Source organism: Triticum aestivum, chromosome 7B (assembly GCF_018294505.1).
Source record: "Triticum aestivum cultivar Chinese Spring chromosome 7B, IWGSC CS RefSeq v2.1, whole genome shotgun sequence".
Classification (NCBI taxonomy): domain Eukaryota; kingdom Viridiplantae; phylum Streptophyta; class Magnoliopsida; order Poales; family Poaceae; genus Triticum; species Triticum aestivum.
In genome coordinates, this window is record NC_057813.1 from 272,766,358 (window position 1) to 272,785,748 (window position 19,391).

Consider the following 19,391-nt stretch of genomic DNA (forward strand, 5'->3'; position numbering starts at 1 on the left):
TTGTGGAGCCTGGGAGTCGAACCCAGGACCTCCTGGTGTGAGAACTGGCTACTGACCAGTCGAGCTAGTAGAGGGGACTTGGTGTGGATCAGGTCAGGTGGGAGATAACCTGTTGGCTCGAGCAGAAATCAAAAAAAAATACTAATGGCGCACCAGGGTGAGGTGCGCCATTAGTGTGGATATACTTATGGCGCACCGGGGGGTGGTGCGCCATTAGTATTGTGCCCCCATCCATATTTTTCCTCCCCGGCCCTCGATCCCCTTCTCGCCCTCGCCCTCGATCCCCTTCCCCTCTCCTCTCCTCTCCCGACGCCGCTGCCCCCGCCTCGACCGCCCCGACGCCGCGACGCCGCCCCGACGCCGTGAGACGCCGCGACGCCGCCCTCTCCTCTCCCGACGCCGCCGCCCCGCCGCTTTCCCCACGGAGAAGGAGGAGGAAGAGGGGGCGCTCGCCGTTGACCTCGCCCGGCCGACTCCGGTGGCCAGGCCGACTCGCCATCGCCCCGCCGCCCTCGTCGCCGGTGGCCCGGACGCCGCCCCGTCCACACCACCGTCGCCGGAGCACCCACACCACCACCCGGACCTCGTCGCCCCCGTGAGCTCCCCCTCCTCCTCTCCCCCTCTCCCCCTCGCATCCCCCGTGAGCCCCATCTCTATTTCTTCTTGTCACCAGCACCACCACCACCAGCAGACCTGCATATCACGTGAGAACATTTTAGTCATTTATATACCAACTGTTGCAGCAAAACAGAATTGCAACTATTTTTGCCTGAAAGTAGAAGACATGAACATGGTCAGAAAAAAGAAAAACCTAAAGAACACTTTGCATTTTGGATTCTGCATTAATTCTGTGTTTTCTGTATGCACTTCGATTGTTAACTTGACATACATTGCTAGCAAAGTACTATTTCAATTGAGCGTGCGACCAATGCCCTCGACTAGATGCATGTCAGGCGAGGGCCTCGATTTCTACTAATCCTTTTGACTGGCTTTAATTGTTTTGGTCCTGATGGGCACTATTTTTCTGCACACAAGGGAGAGTTCCTTAGCTTAACCAATAAAGATAATGTGTGACATAAGCAAAAAATATGATACACAGTAGATATTTGGGGCTGGAATGAAGAGTCCACAATTCTTACAAATGATACAAGTCAAATTCAGTACTTGGAAGAAAAAGTTGTGAGATCAAATAGCAGAAGGCAACTTAACGTAGTATTCCCTCCGATCCAAAATAAGTATTGCAGTTTTGAACCGGGGTTAGTTCAAAACTGCGACACTTATTATAGATCGGAGGTAGTATTATTTAGTCAGCAAGCCAAGTTTAAGTTCTGCAGAAGTTGGCAACAGCTTAAATTAGTGCTGAAAGCGTGCTTATAAAGCGTGCTTAACATTGTTTTGCCACAGAGCCAACTCAAAACTCTGATCAATTGAAATAGTACTTTGCTAGCAATGTATGCCAGTTGCCATTTTGGATTCTGCATCAATCATTTTTATTCATATGATTCATTTGTATTAGGTTTTGGCAGATATTGTTAACTTGACTTGAGACCATCCCGCACACAGGTGTGACTCTTATAATCATACAACCATCTGTAATTCAATCAAGCAAAACCTAATGAACATGGTCAGAAAAATAATGTTCATAATATAAATGGTGAGTCAGAGTGGTTACACACCTCATCTTCCTAAGGACACTTGACATCTCCTCTCTCTTCTTCTTTGCTCTCTTGTGAGTACCAAGCTTTCTCTTGGCGACCTTGAGTGCACGCTTGTCCTTTCCAACCTTAAGAAGCTCAGTGATACGTTTCTCATAGGGAGCGAATCCAGCAACCTCCCTAATCAAGTTCCTGACAAATTGCACCCTCTTGGTACCTTTCTGCAAAATATGCCAAGATAACATTGTAAGAATAACTGCAAACTGGATAGACATGTTATAATAATTCAGCTGAGCATATAGGAGCATGTAAGTTAACTTTGTTTCAGCTTCACACAAGTTACAATTCGCTAAAAAAAGCCAGCTAGAATAGCCAAATAACAATTTGGTCCCAAACACAGCAAGGTCCTATTTTACTTTCAACATGACCTGACAACATGACCTGACAATAGTTCAGTTTACAGCTGAGGACAAAGATTTTGTGCAGGACAAGGCTATTTGTTATCGATCAAATAAATGATTTAGAAACCATCAATAAGTAGGACTAGTGATTTATTATGAAGTTGCTTGGGTTTATTATGAAGTACTTTGATCATGTCTCTTTATTTGTACTGCTGCTAATATACTTTATATGATGATGAAGTGCTACTGAGTTGTGTGCAAATTTCGTTAAATCAGTGATGTGTATGTGTGCTGTCAGTTATGTGTATGTGCTTATTTTAATCCAGTGAAATATGGCACTGAACTGTAGCTAGCTAAACGGTAGTTTTGCTTAAATTGGTGAAATTTGGCACTGAAATGTAGCTAGCAATGCAAATATCTCAATGAATTCAGCTCTGTTTTCTGTGTGAAACTGTTGTTGTTAAATGAAGCCACATTCCAGTCCACATGCCAATGTATTTTCCATGTTGTGATGGAGGCCTTTTTTGCCTTGTCCACCCGAGAGGCCCTTGAGTTTGCTGGAATGTCGATTAACTTCCGTTCCAGCAAATTCGGGTACTCCATATGTCCTATTTTCAGCAAAGGTCATGCTGAAATTTTCCGTGAATTTTAGCATGACTTTGCTAAAAATAGGACATATGGGGTACTTGTGACTAATGCATGGGCCGGGGTATCTTAGTAGTTAATTAAGTAGGATCAAGTGCCCCGGCGTACTTGTGACTAATGCATGGCTTTTAGGGTGCCTCGGTGTCGATAAAAACCGAAATGATGAAAAGTTAGGCTTTTAGGGTGCCTTGGCGTCGAAAAACCCTCAATGATAAAAGCTTAGATTTTAGGATGCCTCGGTGTCGACAAACCCTAAATGATGAGACCATGATCTTGTTCCTTGACAATAACCAACTTTTTGACCAAACTTTGTTTCTATTTAGAGAGAAACATGGCCCACAACGATGAGGCCGGGGGTTCGGGCGGCAAGGCATTCTGGGAGCTGTCCCAGGAGATGGAGGAACAACCTCACTTGTATGAGGCCGCCGCCTTCCCCACCGATCCTGAGACCACGGATGGTGCCGCCGAGGATGACCACACTGATGCCACCACTGATGGTGCCGCCGAGGATGCCACCACTGATGATGGCGGCGCACGCACAGATAGCAGCCAGCCGAAGAGGCAACGGAAGGACCGGCGCCCGATCGTGCTCCGCACCCTCAAGGAGGAAGTTACTGAAGTGGACTCCAACGGGAATCCAACGGCGCCCGAACGAATAGTCAAGGGGTACTCGCTTCAGCTCGGGTGCATTGTCCGGAGCACCGTCTCGATCAACACCGAGAACCTGAGGCATCCTGACCGGGGGAATTTGCGCCACCTCCTCTTCACGAAGCTGCACGAACGATACAAGTTCCCCGCTGAATTCGAAAACACAAGCCTCAAAGGGAATAAAGTGAACAATGCTGCCCTCACGAAGATGAGCAAGGCCCTGTCTACTTGGAAAAGCAATGTGAAGAGAATGATCGAGAAAGGTGAGAGTTATGAGAAGATCAAGGAGAAAAATCCTTCGATCACCGAAGATGACTACAACGACTTCAAGATCAATTGCTCGAGCACCGCAAGCTCCCAATCAAGTGAGTGGGGGAAACAAATGCGGGAGCTGAACATAGGGGAACACACACTCGGTCCCGGCGGTTACAGAGTGGCGGAGCCTATATGGGACAAGGAGGAGGCGGACCGTGCCGAGCAAGGCCTACCGCCCCTCTTCGATAAATACGGTGACAAGCAGACCAGGAACTTTGTCAGGGCCCGGTACAAGAAGGACCCGAAAACAAAGGAGCTTACCACGGATCCGAAGACCAGGCAGCTTGAGCTTGTTCTGGTAAGGAATACACCCCCGCGTAATTAGCTCCATATGGTTGCATTCTAATTAATGAAGCCGAATTTCTAAATGGTTCACATTCCTTCCGCAGGCGACTGAAAGCAGTAGCGCGGGGTCGACTCAGAGCAACCCTTGGGACACCACTCTAAATAGGGGGTTGAATATAATGAAGAACAAGGATAAGCTCAGTAAGCCGACGTCAGCTGGTCGTGTGGCCGGCAAAGGCTTGTCGACAAAATGGGGGTCATACTATACCGCTGGTGTGCGGAAGGAGAAAAAGACCAGCTCGGAAAGCCAGGCGCGAGAGGTTCAAGAACTCAAGGCACAGGTGGCGCGGATTCCGGAGATTGTCCAAGAGCAAGTGGAACAACGACTCGGAGCGACGATCACCGCCCTTGTGCCTACCTTGATCTCGGGGTTGAGTGCGTGGATTGCGGGCGGCCAACAGGGGCCGCCCCCGATTCCTAGCTTCACGGCCAGCAACTCGCATAATGCGATGGCGGGGCCATTGGTGCCTCCGGCGGAGGCGGCATTGGTGTCTCCGACGCCGGCACGGGAGCTTAATGCACCCGGGTGTATGCCGGCCGGCACCTCTTCAGCAAGCGGCCGCTCCGTCAACTGCACGCCCGCCGTTGGCGGTGCCTCGACATTAGCCGAGCTCGACGCCATCATCACGGTAACTAATTAAGCCTCTCTCGGCCGAGGACTTCATCTCCTTGCCTTTGACTGGGCATCCCTGACGCCCTACATGTTTTCGCAGGGCGCCGCCGACGTTCCGTGCACTCTCCTCCACTTCGTGAACAACGAGTTGGTCGATGTCGCCAAGGGCAAAATCGTTCAACCGGGCAACCCCTTGTTCCACGGTACCCAGATGCCACCCAACTTGTTTAGGGTTCAACTGGTTCGGGTGCTGCCAGGCTGCGACGACTTGTTACCTCCGATTCGACCCGTCGGGGCCGACGATGATGACGTGATGACCCTCAGCGCCTGCCTGAGCTGGCCCCTGCTTTGGCCGAAGAGCCAGATTCGTTTGGGGGCGGGGGACACCACCCCAAAGACAACACCGCCAGTCGTGCCGGCGCCAAGTCGGCCCCATGGCAAGACCGCCGTAACGGTGCCGGACATCCCTATGCCACTGGATCCAAACATGCATATGGCACAGGATCAGAACGACGACGACGACGACGATGATACATTTGGCAACGTCGATCAGTACTTTGCCGAGCATGGGTACGATGGCGACTTCATGGGGCCTCCTTCTCAAGAACCAAACCCAACAAAAGACGTGTGCGATCTAGCTCGTACCGCGGAGAAGCCAAGTTGCAACAGGCGCCGTCTGGCGTTCAGCTCTCAGGAGACGCCTCCAGCTGCCGACTTCACCGAGCCTCAGATAGGCGAGGTGCGAAATATTATCAGCCCCAACACACTCAAGAAGGCGGTCTGTGAGCAGAACTCGGTCCCATTACAGGAGAAGAAGAAGGCACGCAAAAGAAAGACTAAGAAGGGTGCGAGCCAGCCGGCACCGAGTACGATCCGTGCTCAGGACGGGCCACCTTCACCGCAGGATATCTCGAGGAGGGTGCATGTGGCGGGTAGGGCGATGCTACCACCAAATATGCTCAATGCTGCAACCGGTGCTATGCGGAGTCTGCACGACAGTGTTCTTTCTTTGGAGAAGCGGCGTCTCAGAGAGAAGGATGTGGCATACCCGGTTTTCGTGGCCAAGGTGCCAGAGGGCAAGGGCTTTGTGGATGGCGACATCGGGGGTACGATCGTCCTGCGGTTTGATGACATCTTTGCTATGTTTAACCTTCATCCGCTGCACTACACCTTCGTTCGGCTATTTTCGCTGAGTATGGAGATGCGGATCATTCGCGACAAGACCCCGGACATCGTGATAGTCGACCCCTTCTACATGCGTGCCAAGATCTTGGGCAGCGCTGGGGACCGGCAAGTCGCGAGTTCTTACCTCGAAGGCGTCATTCTGGCAAACCAAGATAAGGATAACTTCCTCGTGCCTTACTTTCCCGAGTAAGTCCTCCCCTCAACCGGCCCGTAACATATGAATTCTTACTTTTCGATCGTTTTTCTTTTAACATTCCGTGTTTTCTGCAGTGACACACGTTGCACGCTCATCCTCCTAAGCCCCAAATATTCCATGGCCACGTATTTCGACCCGGACCGTCAGTCGAACGTAGACTACACAAATGTCAAGAAGGTTCTTGATGATGTTCTCCCCGGCTACGCCCAATCTGGAGGCACCTTCACCAGGCCTATTCGTAAGTACGGCAAGCACGTGTTCTCCCACAATACGACGTTCTGCTGCGTCAAGCAGCCGCCTGGCGGTCAGAAGGGTGCCTACTACGCCATCCATCACATGCGGGCGATCGTACGGGACCATCATCAACTTCTGCTACCGAGTAAACTCCAAGATTGGGCCGCGAGCGTGTCGGCAATCCAGGACGCGGACCTCCGACAAGAATTCTTTCGCATCCAGTCGGAGTTTGCGGAAATCATCCATCAAGATGTCCTTCGTACCTCGGGGCAGTTCTACCTCAGAAATCAACCGTCCAACAGTGACATCGACACAATGCTACAAATGCAGGATGACAACGCCCGTTCTTTCATGACTCCCACGATAGACGGCGGCTTCATCCACGCTCCGGTCCCTTGAGTCGAGTTGTCTAGTTCTGAAACATCGATTGGCTCATGTTGTAATTAAACTTTAATGAACTTGTAGTATGTCTCTTTGGTTTTGAGAGTCGTTCAACTTAGATGTAATCGATGCTATTAATGTCTTGCTTTTCTCTTCCGATCGTTCTGTTGCATAATTATATATTGCTTATGTATTGTCTGTGAATTGGTACTAACGTTTCGTTTGGCTAGTGCATAGTGATGCCGACGTATGTCGTGTACAAGGGTAAGGTTCCCGGAGTCTACGATGACTGGGAGGAGTGTCGGAGACAGGTTCACCGATTCAGCGGTAACAGTTACAAAGGGTACACCACTAGGGCCGAGGCCGAATCTAGATACGCCCGCTATCTAGCGGGAGAGGGGAGGGAGCGTTGGAGGAACCGGATGAAGACGAGTTTCATCGTGATGATGCTCATCGTGATGACCGCAGCTCTCTTCTATGTGATGGTAGTTTAGATGATCGATATCGACTTGTAATGCGAAGACAAACTCGCTACTCGCGGTCTCGAGACTTGTAATATAATGTTCTATCTTTGTTCGGTCTTTTTAATTCGGAGACTAATATGATGAATTGTATTCGGAGACTAATATGATGAATTGTATTCAAAGACTAATCTTCTATTGTATTTGATGAATCTATTGTTGATGTGTGCTGTCTATATTTTGTCAAATTATACATTTTGTAACCTGTGCAAAAAACAGAAAATAAAAAAATAAAAAAAACCTAATATTCATACTAATGGCGCATCACACGACAGTGCGCCATTAGTATGACAGTGCATACTAATGGCGCATCACCGGGTAGTGCGCCATTAGTATGCTGCGGTTACTAATGGCGCATCCAGAGGTGGTGCGCCATTAGTATGCCAAAGCACCTGGGTATACATGCCAACTGGGAGGCATACTAATGGCGCACCCTCGCATATACTAATGGCGCACCAGGTGGTGCGCCATTAGTATACCAGATACTAATGGCGCACCAGCTGGTGCGCCATTAGTAAAAATTACTAATGGCGTGCTATCAGTGGCGCACCAGTGATGCGCCATTAATGGCCATATTAGGTGCGCCATTAGTAGTGGTATTTCTAGTAGTGAAGTGTGGCTACGCTCCTTGAGAAGGTTAAAACATCACTAACTTGACGAAATATCGTTGTGGTTTTTATGCGTAGGTAAGAATGGTTCTTGCTAAGCCCGTAGCAGCCACGTAAAACTTGCAACAACAAGGTAGAGGACATCTAACTTGTTTTTACAGGGCATGTTGTGATGTGATATGGTCAAGTCGTGATGAGATATAAGTTGTTGTATGACATGATCATGTTTTGTTAAAGATATCGGCAACTGGCAGAAGCTTTATGGTTGTCTCTTTATTGCATAAGATGCAAGCGCCAAATAATTGCTTTACTTTATCGCTATGCGATAGCAATAGTTGCAAGAGCAATAGTTGGCGAGACGACCATGTGATGACACATTGATATAGATCAAGATGATAGAGATCATGGTGTCATGCCGGTGACAATGGAGATCATGGCGATGCTTTGGAGATGGAGATCAAAGGCACAAGATGATGATGTCCATATCATGTCACATATTTTGATTGCATGTGATGTTTATCTTTTATACATCTTATTCTGCTTTGATTGACGGTAGCATTATAAGATCTCACTAAATTTCAAGGTATAAGTGTTCTCCCTGAGTATGCACCGTTGCGAAAGTTCTTCGTGCCGAGACACCACGTTATGATCGGGTGTGATAAGCTCTACATTCAAATATAGCAGGTGTAAGACAGTTTTGCACACGCCGAATACTCAGGTTAAACTTGACGAGCCTAGCATATGCAGATATGGCCTCGGAACACTGAGACCGAAAGGTCGAGCGTGAATCATATAGTAGATATGATTAACATAGTGATGTTCACCATTGAAAACTACTCCATCTCACGTGATGATCGGACATGGTTTAGTTGATTTGGATCACGTGATCACTTAGATGATTAGAGGGATGTCTATCTAAGTGGGAGTTCTTAAGTAATATGATTAATTGAACTTTAATTTATCATGAACTTACTTTTGATAGTATTTTGCAAATTATGTTGTAGATCAATAGCTCGCGTTGTTGCTTCCCTATGTTTTATATGTGTTCCTAGAGAAAACTAAGTTGAAAGATGATAGTAGCAATGATGCGGACTGGGTCTGTGATCTGAGGTTTATCCTCATTGCTGCACAGAAGAATTATGTCCTTGATGCACCGCTAGGTGACAGACCTATTGCCGGAGCAGATGCAGATGTTATGAAGGTTTGGCTAGCTCAATATGATGACTACTTGATAGTTTAGTGCACCATGCTTAACGGCTTAGAATCGGGACTTCAAAGACGTTTTGAACGTCATGGACCATATGAGATGTTCCAGGAGTTGAAGTAAATATTTCAAGCAAATACCCGAGTTTGGAGATATGAAGTCTCCAACAAGTTCTATAGCTAAAAGATGGAGGAGAATTTCTCAACTAGTGAGCATGTGCTCAGATTGTCTGGGTACTACAATCGCTTGAATCAAGTGGGAGTTAATCTTCCACATAAGATAGTGATTGACAGAGTTCTCTAGTCACCATCACCAAGTTACTAGAACTTCGTGATGAACTATAGTATGCAAGGGATGACGAAAATGATTCCCGAGCTCTTCGTGATGTTGAAGTCGACGAAGGTGGAAATCAAGAAAGAGCATCAAGTGTTGATGATTGACAAGACCACTAGTTTCAAGAAAAGGGCAATGGGAAAGAAAGGGAACTTCAAGTAGAATGACAAGCAAGTTGTCACTCCCGTGAAGAAGCCCAAAGGTGGATAAAAGCCTGAAACTGAGTGCTTCTACTGCAAAGGAAATGGTCACTGGAAGCGGAAATACCCTGAATATTTGGTGGATAAGTAGGATGGCAAAGTGAACAAGGGAATATTTGATATACAGGTTATTGATGTGTACCTTACTAGTGTTTATAGTAGCCCCTGGGTATTTGATACTTGTTCGATTGCTAAAAATTAGTAACTCGAAACAGGAGTTACAGAATAAACAGAGACTAGTTGAGGGTGAAGTGACGATATGTGTTGGAAGTGGTTCCAAGATTGATATGATCATCATCGCACACTCCCTATACTTTCGGGATTAGTGTTAAACCTAAATAAATATTATTTGGCGTTTGCGTTGAGCATGAATATGATTTGATCATGTTTATTGCAATACAGTTATTCATTTCAAGTCAGAGAATAATTGTTGTTCTGTTTACATGAATAAAACCTTCGATGATCAAACACCCAATGAAAATAGTTTGTTAGATCTTGATCATAGTGATACACATATTCATAATATTGAGGCCAAAAGATGCAAAGTTGATAATGATAGTGCAACTTATTTGTGGCACTGCCGTTTGGGTCATATTGGTGTAAAGCTCATGAAGAAACTCCATAAAGATGGATTTTTGGAATCACTTGGTTATGAATCATTTGATGTTTGCGAACCTTGCCTTATGGGCAAGATGACTGAAAACTCCATTCTCCGGAACAATGGAACGAGCTACTGACTTGTTGGAAATAATACATACCGATGTATGCGCTCCAATGTGTGTTGATGCTCGTGGCGGGCATCGTTATTTTCTGACCTTCATAGATGATTTGAGCAGATATGAGTATATCTACTTAATGAAGCACAAGTCTGAAACATTTGAAAAGTTCAAAGAATATCAGAGTGAAGTGGAGAATCATTGTAACAAGAAAATAAAGTTTCTACAATCTGATCGTAGAGGAGAATATTTGAGTTACGAGTTTGGCCTTCATTTAAAAACAATGTGGAATAGTTTCATAGCTCACGCCACATGGAACACCACGGCGTAATGGTGTGTCCGAACAGCGTAACCGCACTTTATTGTATATGGTGCGATCTATGATGTATCTTACCAATTTACCACTATTGTTTTGGGGTTATGCTTTAGAGACGTCTGCATTACGTTAAATAGGGCACCATCAAAATCCGTTGAGACGACGCCTTAAGAACTGTGGTTTGGCAAGAAACCGAAGTTTTCGTTTCTTACAGTTTGGGGCTGTGATGCTTATGTGAAAAAACTTCAACCTGATAAGCTCGAACACAAGTCGGAGAAATGTGTCTTCATAGGATTCCCAAAGGAGATTATTGGGTACACCTTCTATCACAGATCCGAAGGCAAGACTATTGTAGCTAAATTTGGATCCTTTCTAGAGAAGGAGTTTCTCTCGAAAGAGGTGAGTGGGAGGAAAGTAGAACTTGATGAGGTAATTGTACCTGCTCCCTTATTAGAAAGTAGTTCATCACAGAAACCAGTTCCTGTGATGCCTACACCAATTAGTGAGGAAGCTAATGATGATGATCATGAAACTTCAGATTAAGTTACTACAGAACCTCGTAGGTCTTCCAAAGTACAGTCCGCACCAGAGTGGTATGGTAATCCTGTTCTGGAAGTCATGTTACTAGACCATGATGAACCTACGAACTATGAGGAAGCGATGATGATCCCAGATTCCGCGAAATGGCTTGAGGCCATGAAATCTGAGATCGGATCCATGTATGAGAACAAAGTGTGGACTTTGGTGGAGTTGCCCGATGATCGGCAAGCGCTGATATTAGTGTTACTATCCACAAAGCTCGACTTGTTGCAAAAAGTTTTTCGACAAGTTCAAGGTGTTCAATGCGATGAGATTTTCTCACTCGTATCGATGCTTAAGTCTGTCCGAATCATGTTAGCAATTGCCACATTTTATTAAATTTGGCAAATGGATGTCAAAATTGCATTCCTTAATGGATTTACTAAAGAAGAGTTGTATATGATGCAACCAGAAGGTTTTGTCAATCCTAAATGTGCTAACAAAGTGTGCAAGCTCCAGTGATCCATCCATGGACTGGTGAAGCATCTCGGAGTTGGAATATACGCTTTGATGAGTTGATCAAAGCATATAGTTTTATACAGACTTGTGGTGAAGCATGTATTTATAGGACAGTGAGTGGGAGCACTACAGCCTTTCTGATAAGTATATGTGAATGACATATTGTTGATCAGAGATAATGTATAATTTTCTAGAAAGCATAAAGGAGTGTTTGAAAGGAGTTTTTCAAAAAAAGACCTCGGTAAAGCTGCTTACACATTGAGCATCAAGATCTATAGAGATAGATCAGGACGCTTGATAAGATTTTTCAATGAGTACATACCTTGATAAGATTTTGAAGTAGTTCAAAATGGAACAGTCAAAGAAGGAGTTCTTGCGTGTGTTGCAAGGTGTGAAGTTGAGTAAGACTCAAAGCCCGACCACGACAGAAAATAGAAAGAGAATGAAAGTCATTCCCTATGCCATAGTCATAGGTTCTATAAAGTATGCTATGCTATGTACCAGACCAATTGTATACCTTGCTCTGAATTTGGCAAGGAGTACAATTTTGATCTAGGAGTAGATCACTGGGCAGCGGTCAAGAATATCCTTAGAGAGGACTAAGAAAATGTTTCTCGATTATGGAGGTGATAAAAGAGTTCATCGTAAAGAGTTACATCGGTGCAAGCTTTTACACCAATCCAGATGACTCTAAGTCTCAATCTGGATACATATTGAAAGTGGGAGCAATTAGCTAGAGTAGCTCTGTGCAGAGCATTGTAGACATAGAATATTTGCAAAATACATACGGCTCTGAATGTGACAGACCCGTTGACTAAACTTCTCTCACGAGCAAAACATGATCACACCTTAGTACTCTTTGGGTGTTAATCACATATCGATGTGAACTAGATTATTGACTCTAGTAAACCCTTTTGGCGTTGGTCACATGACGATGTGAACTATGGGTGTTAGTCACATGCAGATGTGAATATTAGTGTTAAATCACATGGTGATGTGAACTAGATTATTGACTCTAGTGCAAGTGGGAGACCGAAGGAAATATGCCCTAGAGGTAATAATAAAGTTATTATTTATTTCCTTATTTTATGATAAATGTTTATTATTCATGCTAGAATTGTATTAACCGGAAACATAATACATGTGTTAATACATAGACAAACATAGTGTCACTAGTATGCCTCCACTTGACTAGCTCGTTAATCAAAGATGGTTAAGTTTCCTAACCATCACTACAAAAAAAATACAAATCCGTGACATTTTGGGCCGAATGTAACTTTTTTCTGTCATACTTATGACACTTCTATGACGATAATTGTGACAAAACCCGGTATCATCATAGATGTGGTGGGCTCCTACTTCTATGACAAAAAATCATGCCAGAAAATGGGCTTTTCGTCCTGGGCGGGCCAGAGACACAACTGCATGACATTCTTTGGGCCATCTATGACGGAAAAAACTATGGTAGAAGCGAGGGCAAGGAAAATTTCAGGGAGTTCCCGGTTACGGTGGGTGGTCGGGGGCCGAGCGATGCGCGTTTCTCTCGTACATGTACGCGTGTGTGTGCGAGGCGTTGGTTCTAACTGAACCCGAGCGAGGCGTTGGGCTCTAACTGAACCTGAGCGATTGCACTGCAGGCTACGCGTTACTGAACCCGAGCGGTCGATCGATGGCTGTTAACTGAACCCGATCGAGCGATTCCTTCGCTACTGCTGCTAACTGAAGCCGATCGATGTTGCCTCTAGATGAACAGTGAGCGTTGCGGGGGGGGGGGAGTGGGGTGGATGAACAGTGAGCGGTGAGGGTGGATGAACAGGACCTCATGGCGTTGCCTATAGATAAACAGGACCCCGATCGATCGAGCCGGTTGGGGCTGGATGAACAGGACCCCGTGGAGGGCTGGATGAAACAGGACGACCCCGTGGAGGGCTGGATGAACAGTAGACAGTGGAGGGGTGCCCGTGGAGCGGTGGTTGAATAGTAGCTGGTGGAGTAGCGAGCGGTGGAGGCTGGATGAACAGGAGCTCGTGGAGGCTGGAGGAGGTTGACGGTACCCCGTGGAGGCTGGAGGTGGTCGATGGTGGAGATGAACAGTATCCCGTGGAGTCCCGTTTTGCGGTACGCCACACCCTCCCGATGAACAGGACCCCCGTTTCGGCCGTAGCGCTCCAACACAAGTCCATTTCGTCCGTTTTGCGGTACGCCACACCCCTCCTGATCAACAGGACCCCCGTTTCGACTGTAGGAGGTCCGTTTCCTCCGTTTTGCGGTACGCCTGACCCCTCCCGATGAACAGAATCCTGTTTTGAACGTGGCCAGTCGAACACAAGGCAGTTTCCTCCGTTCTGCGGTACGCCAGGCCTCGTTTCCATCGCCTATTCTGTCTAAGCCCTCCCGATGAACACGACAACGCATTCCGTTCCGACCCAGCTGGTTGGCTCCCCATGAACACGACGACAATGCTGTTTCTCCGTTCTGACCCAGCCATGTACACAAGCCCTGGCCGTACGTATGCGCGAGTAGGCGTTTGAGACCCCGCCCGTATGTACACATACGTGACCGTATTTTCTCTCTTGCACACTGGCCGATGTACGTACGTGTACATGGTACATGCGAGCCTTTACTACGACACGTGCGCTCCTCTACATCCACCAGTATGTACATACACGTTCGCGACCAGAATGACAACGCTACATACGCTTCGACCAGGTGGGTCCCGACTGTCAGGAAATTGCTTGTGTGCGAAGATGTAGCTGGTGGGTCCCAGCAGTTAGGGGGGCGAATCATTTTTTTACCCGGACGCACTTCCTTGCGTGCGAAGATGTAGATGGTGGGTCCCAGCAGTCAGGGGGGAAACGTTTTTTTTTTCACAAAATACAGTGGCCCATCCAGTGGGTCCGTGCTGTCAGGTGGAGTTATCATTATTTTCCGCGTAATAAGGAGGCACTTCCTTGTTGCGGCCGTGGACCCAGCTGTCAGCCTCTCCATGTATAGTCCATGTCCAGTGGAAGTCGTTCCTTGACCACATTGACCACGCCGCGCCGAGAGCACCAGGGCGGTGGACGACGGCGAGGCCTAGGAAGGGGATGACGCGGAGTCGGGGAAGACGCGGTAGTGGATGCCCACGCGTAGAGGAGTATGAGGGTTCACTCGTTCGGCTGCGGTGTGAGGCTGTCGTCGCCGCAGGGCTTGGCCAGCGGTGGGATTAGTAGGGGGCGGTGAGGCCTCCATGGCAGCACAGCCAGCCACGGGAGGCAGGAGCAGGCGACACAACCGGCGCTGCTTTGGGCGGCTGGAGCAAGAAGACCAGAGGTTGAAGAAGCACTACGACCGTTGGATGGACATCGTATGGTCACTGGAGCTAGAATCGTTCATATTGACTAAGTTGACAAAGCCCTCCATCCCCGTCAACTTAGTAGGCCCACAAGTCAGCCTCCCACCAAGGTGGGTCCCAGCTAGCAGGGGTAGTATTCATTTTTTTGTGCGTAATAAGGAGGCACTTCCGGTGGGTCCGAGATGACAGCTGGGGGAACGTTTTTTTTGTGAAATACGGTGGCCCGTCCAGTGGGTCCCACAGTCAGTGGGGAAATGTTTTTTCACAAAATAAGGTGGCCCGTCCGGTGGGTCCCTGCTGTCAGGTGGAGGTATAATTATTTTGTGTGTAATAAGGAGGCACTTCCTTGCGGCCGCCGTGGACCCAGTTGTCAGCCTCTCCATGTACAGTACTCTTCCGATGGAAGTCGGTTGTTGACCATGTTGACCACGCCACGCCGAGAGCACCAGGGCGGTGGACGATGGCGAGGCCTAGGAAGGGACGACACGAAGCCGGGGAAGACACAGCAGTGGAAACCCGCACGGAGAGGAGTACGAGGGATCATTGGTTCGGCTGTGGTGTGAGGCTGCTGTCGCTGCTGAATAACAGGGGGTGTGGGTGAGTGGAGGGATGGCCTGGCCAGCGGTGGGAGTAGTATGGGGGCAGTGAGGCCTCCGCGGCTGCACAGCCGGACATGGGAGGCAGGAGCAGGCGACATGACCGGCGCTGCTTTGGGCGGCTAGAGGAAGAAGACCAGAGGTTAAAGAAGCACTACGGCCGTTGGATGGACATCGTACGGTCACTGAAGCTAGAACCGTTTATATTGACTAAGTTGACAAAGCCCTTGGTACACGCCAACTTAGTAGGCCCACAGGTCAGCCTCCGAAACGGTGCAACCTAGATGTCAGGGGGAGGAATCATTTTTTGGGCGGCCGAAGCTAAGAATATCCGAGATTGAAGAAGAAGCACGACATCCGTTGGATAGACATCCAACAGCCACTGCTGCTAGAAACGTGTGTTGACTATAATAAGTTGACAAGGCCTTGCATACGCGTCAACTTATTTTTTTAGGGGATGCGTCAACTTAGTAGGCCCACAAGTGTGTGGCAGAGAACTTATAGCCCATTTGCGATTTGTAAGAATGTACGGCCCATTTTTGAATTCTAATGGAATTTACTACAACCCATTTATAGTTTGTTAAGAGTACAACCCATTTTCTACCTAGGACAGCGATTAATAATTTCAACCAACCTTTGAAGACAGAATTCAATAAAATTTCCCACATTTTGATGGGATCCGAAATATTTTTATCCCAAAATTTCTAGTCAGATTAAATATAAATTTGTATTACGTAAAAATCCAATGAAACATTGCACGCAACAATGAAAATTTAAGATTTCCAAAATCCATAAATAATATTTCATAAACTAATTTCGTGTTTGGTGCATTTTTTTATAGTTACTGCGCAGTTTTTATAATTACATCCCATTTATTATTTTTTAAAGCTCATTTTCCTGTTAAGCCTAATGCATCCCTCCTAGGAAAGATTTGCAGCCCAGCGGGGCGGAGAATAACAAGTTGACTGTGCCTGGGTATTCCTCAAAAAACGTATAGCTGGGCTAGCCATTTTCATCTTGAAAAAAATTAATACTTGGGTTGGATATCTGGCCTGGGCTAGGCGGGCCACAGCCCACCCAGTTAATACCCTGCTCTCCTCTGAACAACAATGAAATCATCGCCAAGAAATATTTTGCAGTGATCACGCCTCAAAAACAAAAATACTGCTCGAGCTGCTTGGTCCCGTCTATCGGCCACACCTTGTGCAATTCTCTCGTTTATATTGACTACATAGGTTGACAATGGTGTGGGACCGTGATGTCAGAAAACCAGGAGGAAGAAAAAAAATATAGTTGTACATAATAAGGAGGCACTTGCGTACGTACGGCTATGGCCCTAGTGGGTCCCTAGTGTCATCCAGTCAAAATAAAGTCATCTCCTGAATCCTCATGTTCATTGACGATGTTAACAATGCTCGACGCCACGGCGAGCACAACAAATCGAAGGATGACGGATAGGGCCACGTGGGCCCTACGGATGGTCTGATACAGCGCCCGCTACTCATTCAGGAAGCCTGGATCATAGGACACCTATGAGCACCTTCGAGAAACTGAGACGGCATGAAACGGTAAGGCCGCGCTTGGGAGCTCTGGTTTATTTCAAACCTGTATTAACAACAAGTGTAATTTACTCGTCACCGAAAACAACGTGTAAAATACAGGCGTAATGAAACCGAGGGCCCGAGGTCTGTAAGTAAATCCGGTTGGTTACTCGTGTAATTTGAGAGACCAGTGTATATTTTACGAGCACTACTATATGGACGACATTACCAGACGATACATGCATGACGTGCGTATCATGCCATCCATGGGCAAGGCTGAAACAACAGCTAACAGCTGGATTAGCAATCGTCCGAGTGTCGTTCAATGTTTTTATCGTGTGTGAAGTACTTCCGATATTTTACTAGTCGAAATCGACCAACCAAGCGCTTCGCCCGAGACCATCTGCTTTTATTTACAAGCGTCAGTTTTACAAGCGGTTTTGGTTTGAAAATGATGATCCAATCACGGCCTAATATCATGAGTTGGTCGGAAGATCATATGGTTTCACGTCTAACCTACCCGACTTGTCGTATAGGCTATGACTGAAACATAAGACGATGAACTTCTTAAGCACGGAAACAACAGAAGAGGATGATCTTCTTAACAAGCAAATCACTGGCATTAGATCGACATGCAAAACAATACGAAGCAGTATTCTCAGGAGGCACGGTGAACAGCTCGTGATGCCGCATGCCACAACATTCCAAGCTCAACTTTGCAATCAAACACAAGGCCTGGCATTACATAGACAATATTCAGAACAAACTCTTAACACAGGAATATTTCAGCAGAGTAACTATTTACTTCTAAACTGAACACAGTAATAGGAAAAAACAATCGACGCTGCTCACAGCAAGGGCGTCCCACTCAAAAATATCAAATGCATGTCTTCTGGCTAACATCAATGAGCAAATTTTGACAAGGTTTTCCAATTCCAATATATTAAACTAATGTCTTCTTGCTAACATCAATGATTAAACTTTGACAAGCTTTTCCCATTCAAAATATGTAATGCCTATGATCGTGGAGTCCTGTCGTAGCTTCTTGTACTTGTTTGGGCACTTTTTGCCCAGTGCACTCCACGTGTTGTAGAATTGCCAATGCTCTCTACAGACTAGTCATGTCACCAGCGTCTAATAATACTCTATAAAGCTTCTCGGTCATTCCTTCTGTAATGTAGCGCAAACAGTGACTGCTTCTTTCTGCAAAGTGGAACGACCAACTGGACCCAGTAATGCAGCAGTTTGCCTTGGACACATTGGCTCCTTTTGTGCAGTTCAACTAAAATCGAAGTCGGAATAAAACCGAGCTTTAATTTTGATATCCATGTAAGCAACAATAGGTATAAGGGAAACAATTACTGAGAAATAACGGTTGATGACTTGTACTCCCAGAAGAAAAGCATCTACTGATCTACCTTATCTTAATGGGAAACAAAGCAGGAGAGTAGCAATTCTCCATCAGTGTGATTCATTCATATTGACTGAGACATTATCTTAACAATGCCTTGTTTCAACATGTATAAAGAACGACAAAGCAGAAAAGTACCATTCCTAAAACAATGCAACTGATTCATTTTAACAGAGACATTATCTTAACAATACCTTGGTTAAACATGTAGAAAGAACTACAAAGTAGGATAGTACCATTCCTAACAAGTATTGCAGTTTTGAACTAAGATTCAGTAGTTAATTAATTCTGAGAGTGGCATTGCTTAATCTTACCAGCGGCATTAGGTTAACGAAAAGCATAAACAATTCCAGGGGAGAGTGGGAGCAACAAAAATATGTGCTTCCATCTACTTAAAGGGGTGATGCAGAGTTTGTCGTAACAAAGCAACAAGCATCATGTATGGGTTGGTCCCATTTTTGTTCACTACTTAATGGGAAAAGACAGCAATACAATAGCTTCAATTCAACATTTATTTAAAATAGTACCAATACAATTAGCACAACATCTCAAAGCATACTGCACAATCATGTGGATGAAGGCATGTACTGACCTTTCATGAGAACACCAGGATAAAATATGAATCTGCCAACACGAATAGGAAATCCAATCTCATTTTGTGCAGTTGCACTGAAATCAAGCAAAGTGTTTCGCATAGCGAAGCAAAATGTCGCAGTAGCAACAAGTTGAATAGATATCCCTGTTTAAACAGAGGCAAAAAAGGAATCAATTACTGGCTAATAAAGGAGGATGAAACATGCGGCCACAAAAATGGTAATCCCGCCAATCCCTAACAAGTGTTGCAGTTTTGAAATAAGATTCAGTAGTTAATTCTGAGAGTGGCATTGCTTACTTTTACCAGCGGCAATAGATTAACAGAAACCATAAATAGTTCCAGGGGAGAGTGGGCGCAACA

The 19,391-nt window shown here is 46.2% G+C and overlaps 1 protein-coding gene across 1 annotated transcript; it reads right to left on the minus strand.

Moving 5' to 3' along the window:
- Nucleotides 1-644: 644 nt before the first annotated feature.
- On the minus strand, nt 645-1,945 carry LOC123157290 (60S ribosomal protein L36-2-like). The gene is made up of 2 exons (XM_044575550.1): nt 1,677-1,945; nt 645-693 (listed from the first exon to the last, which is right to left on the minus strand). The coding sequence occupies exons 1-2, from the start codon at nt 1,928-1,930 to the stop codon at nt 654-656; spliced, it is 294 nt and encodes a 97-aa protein (XP_044431485.1). The 5' UTR covers nt 1,931-1,945; the 3' UTR covers nt 645-653.
- Between the last annotated feature and the right edge of the window lie 17,446 nt (nt 1,946-19,391).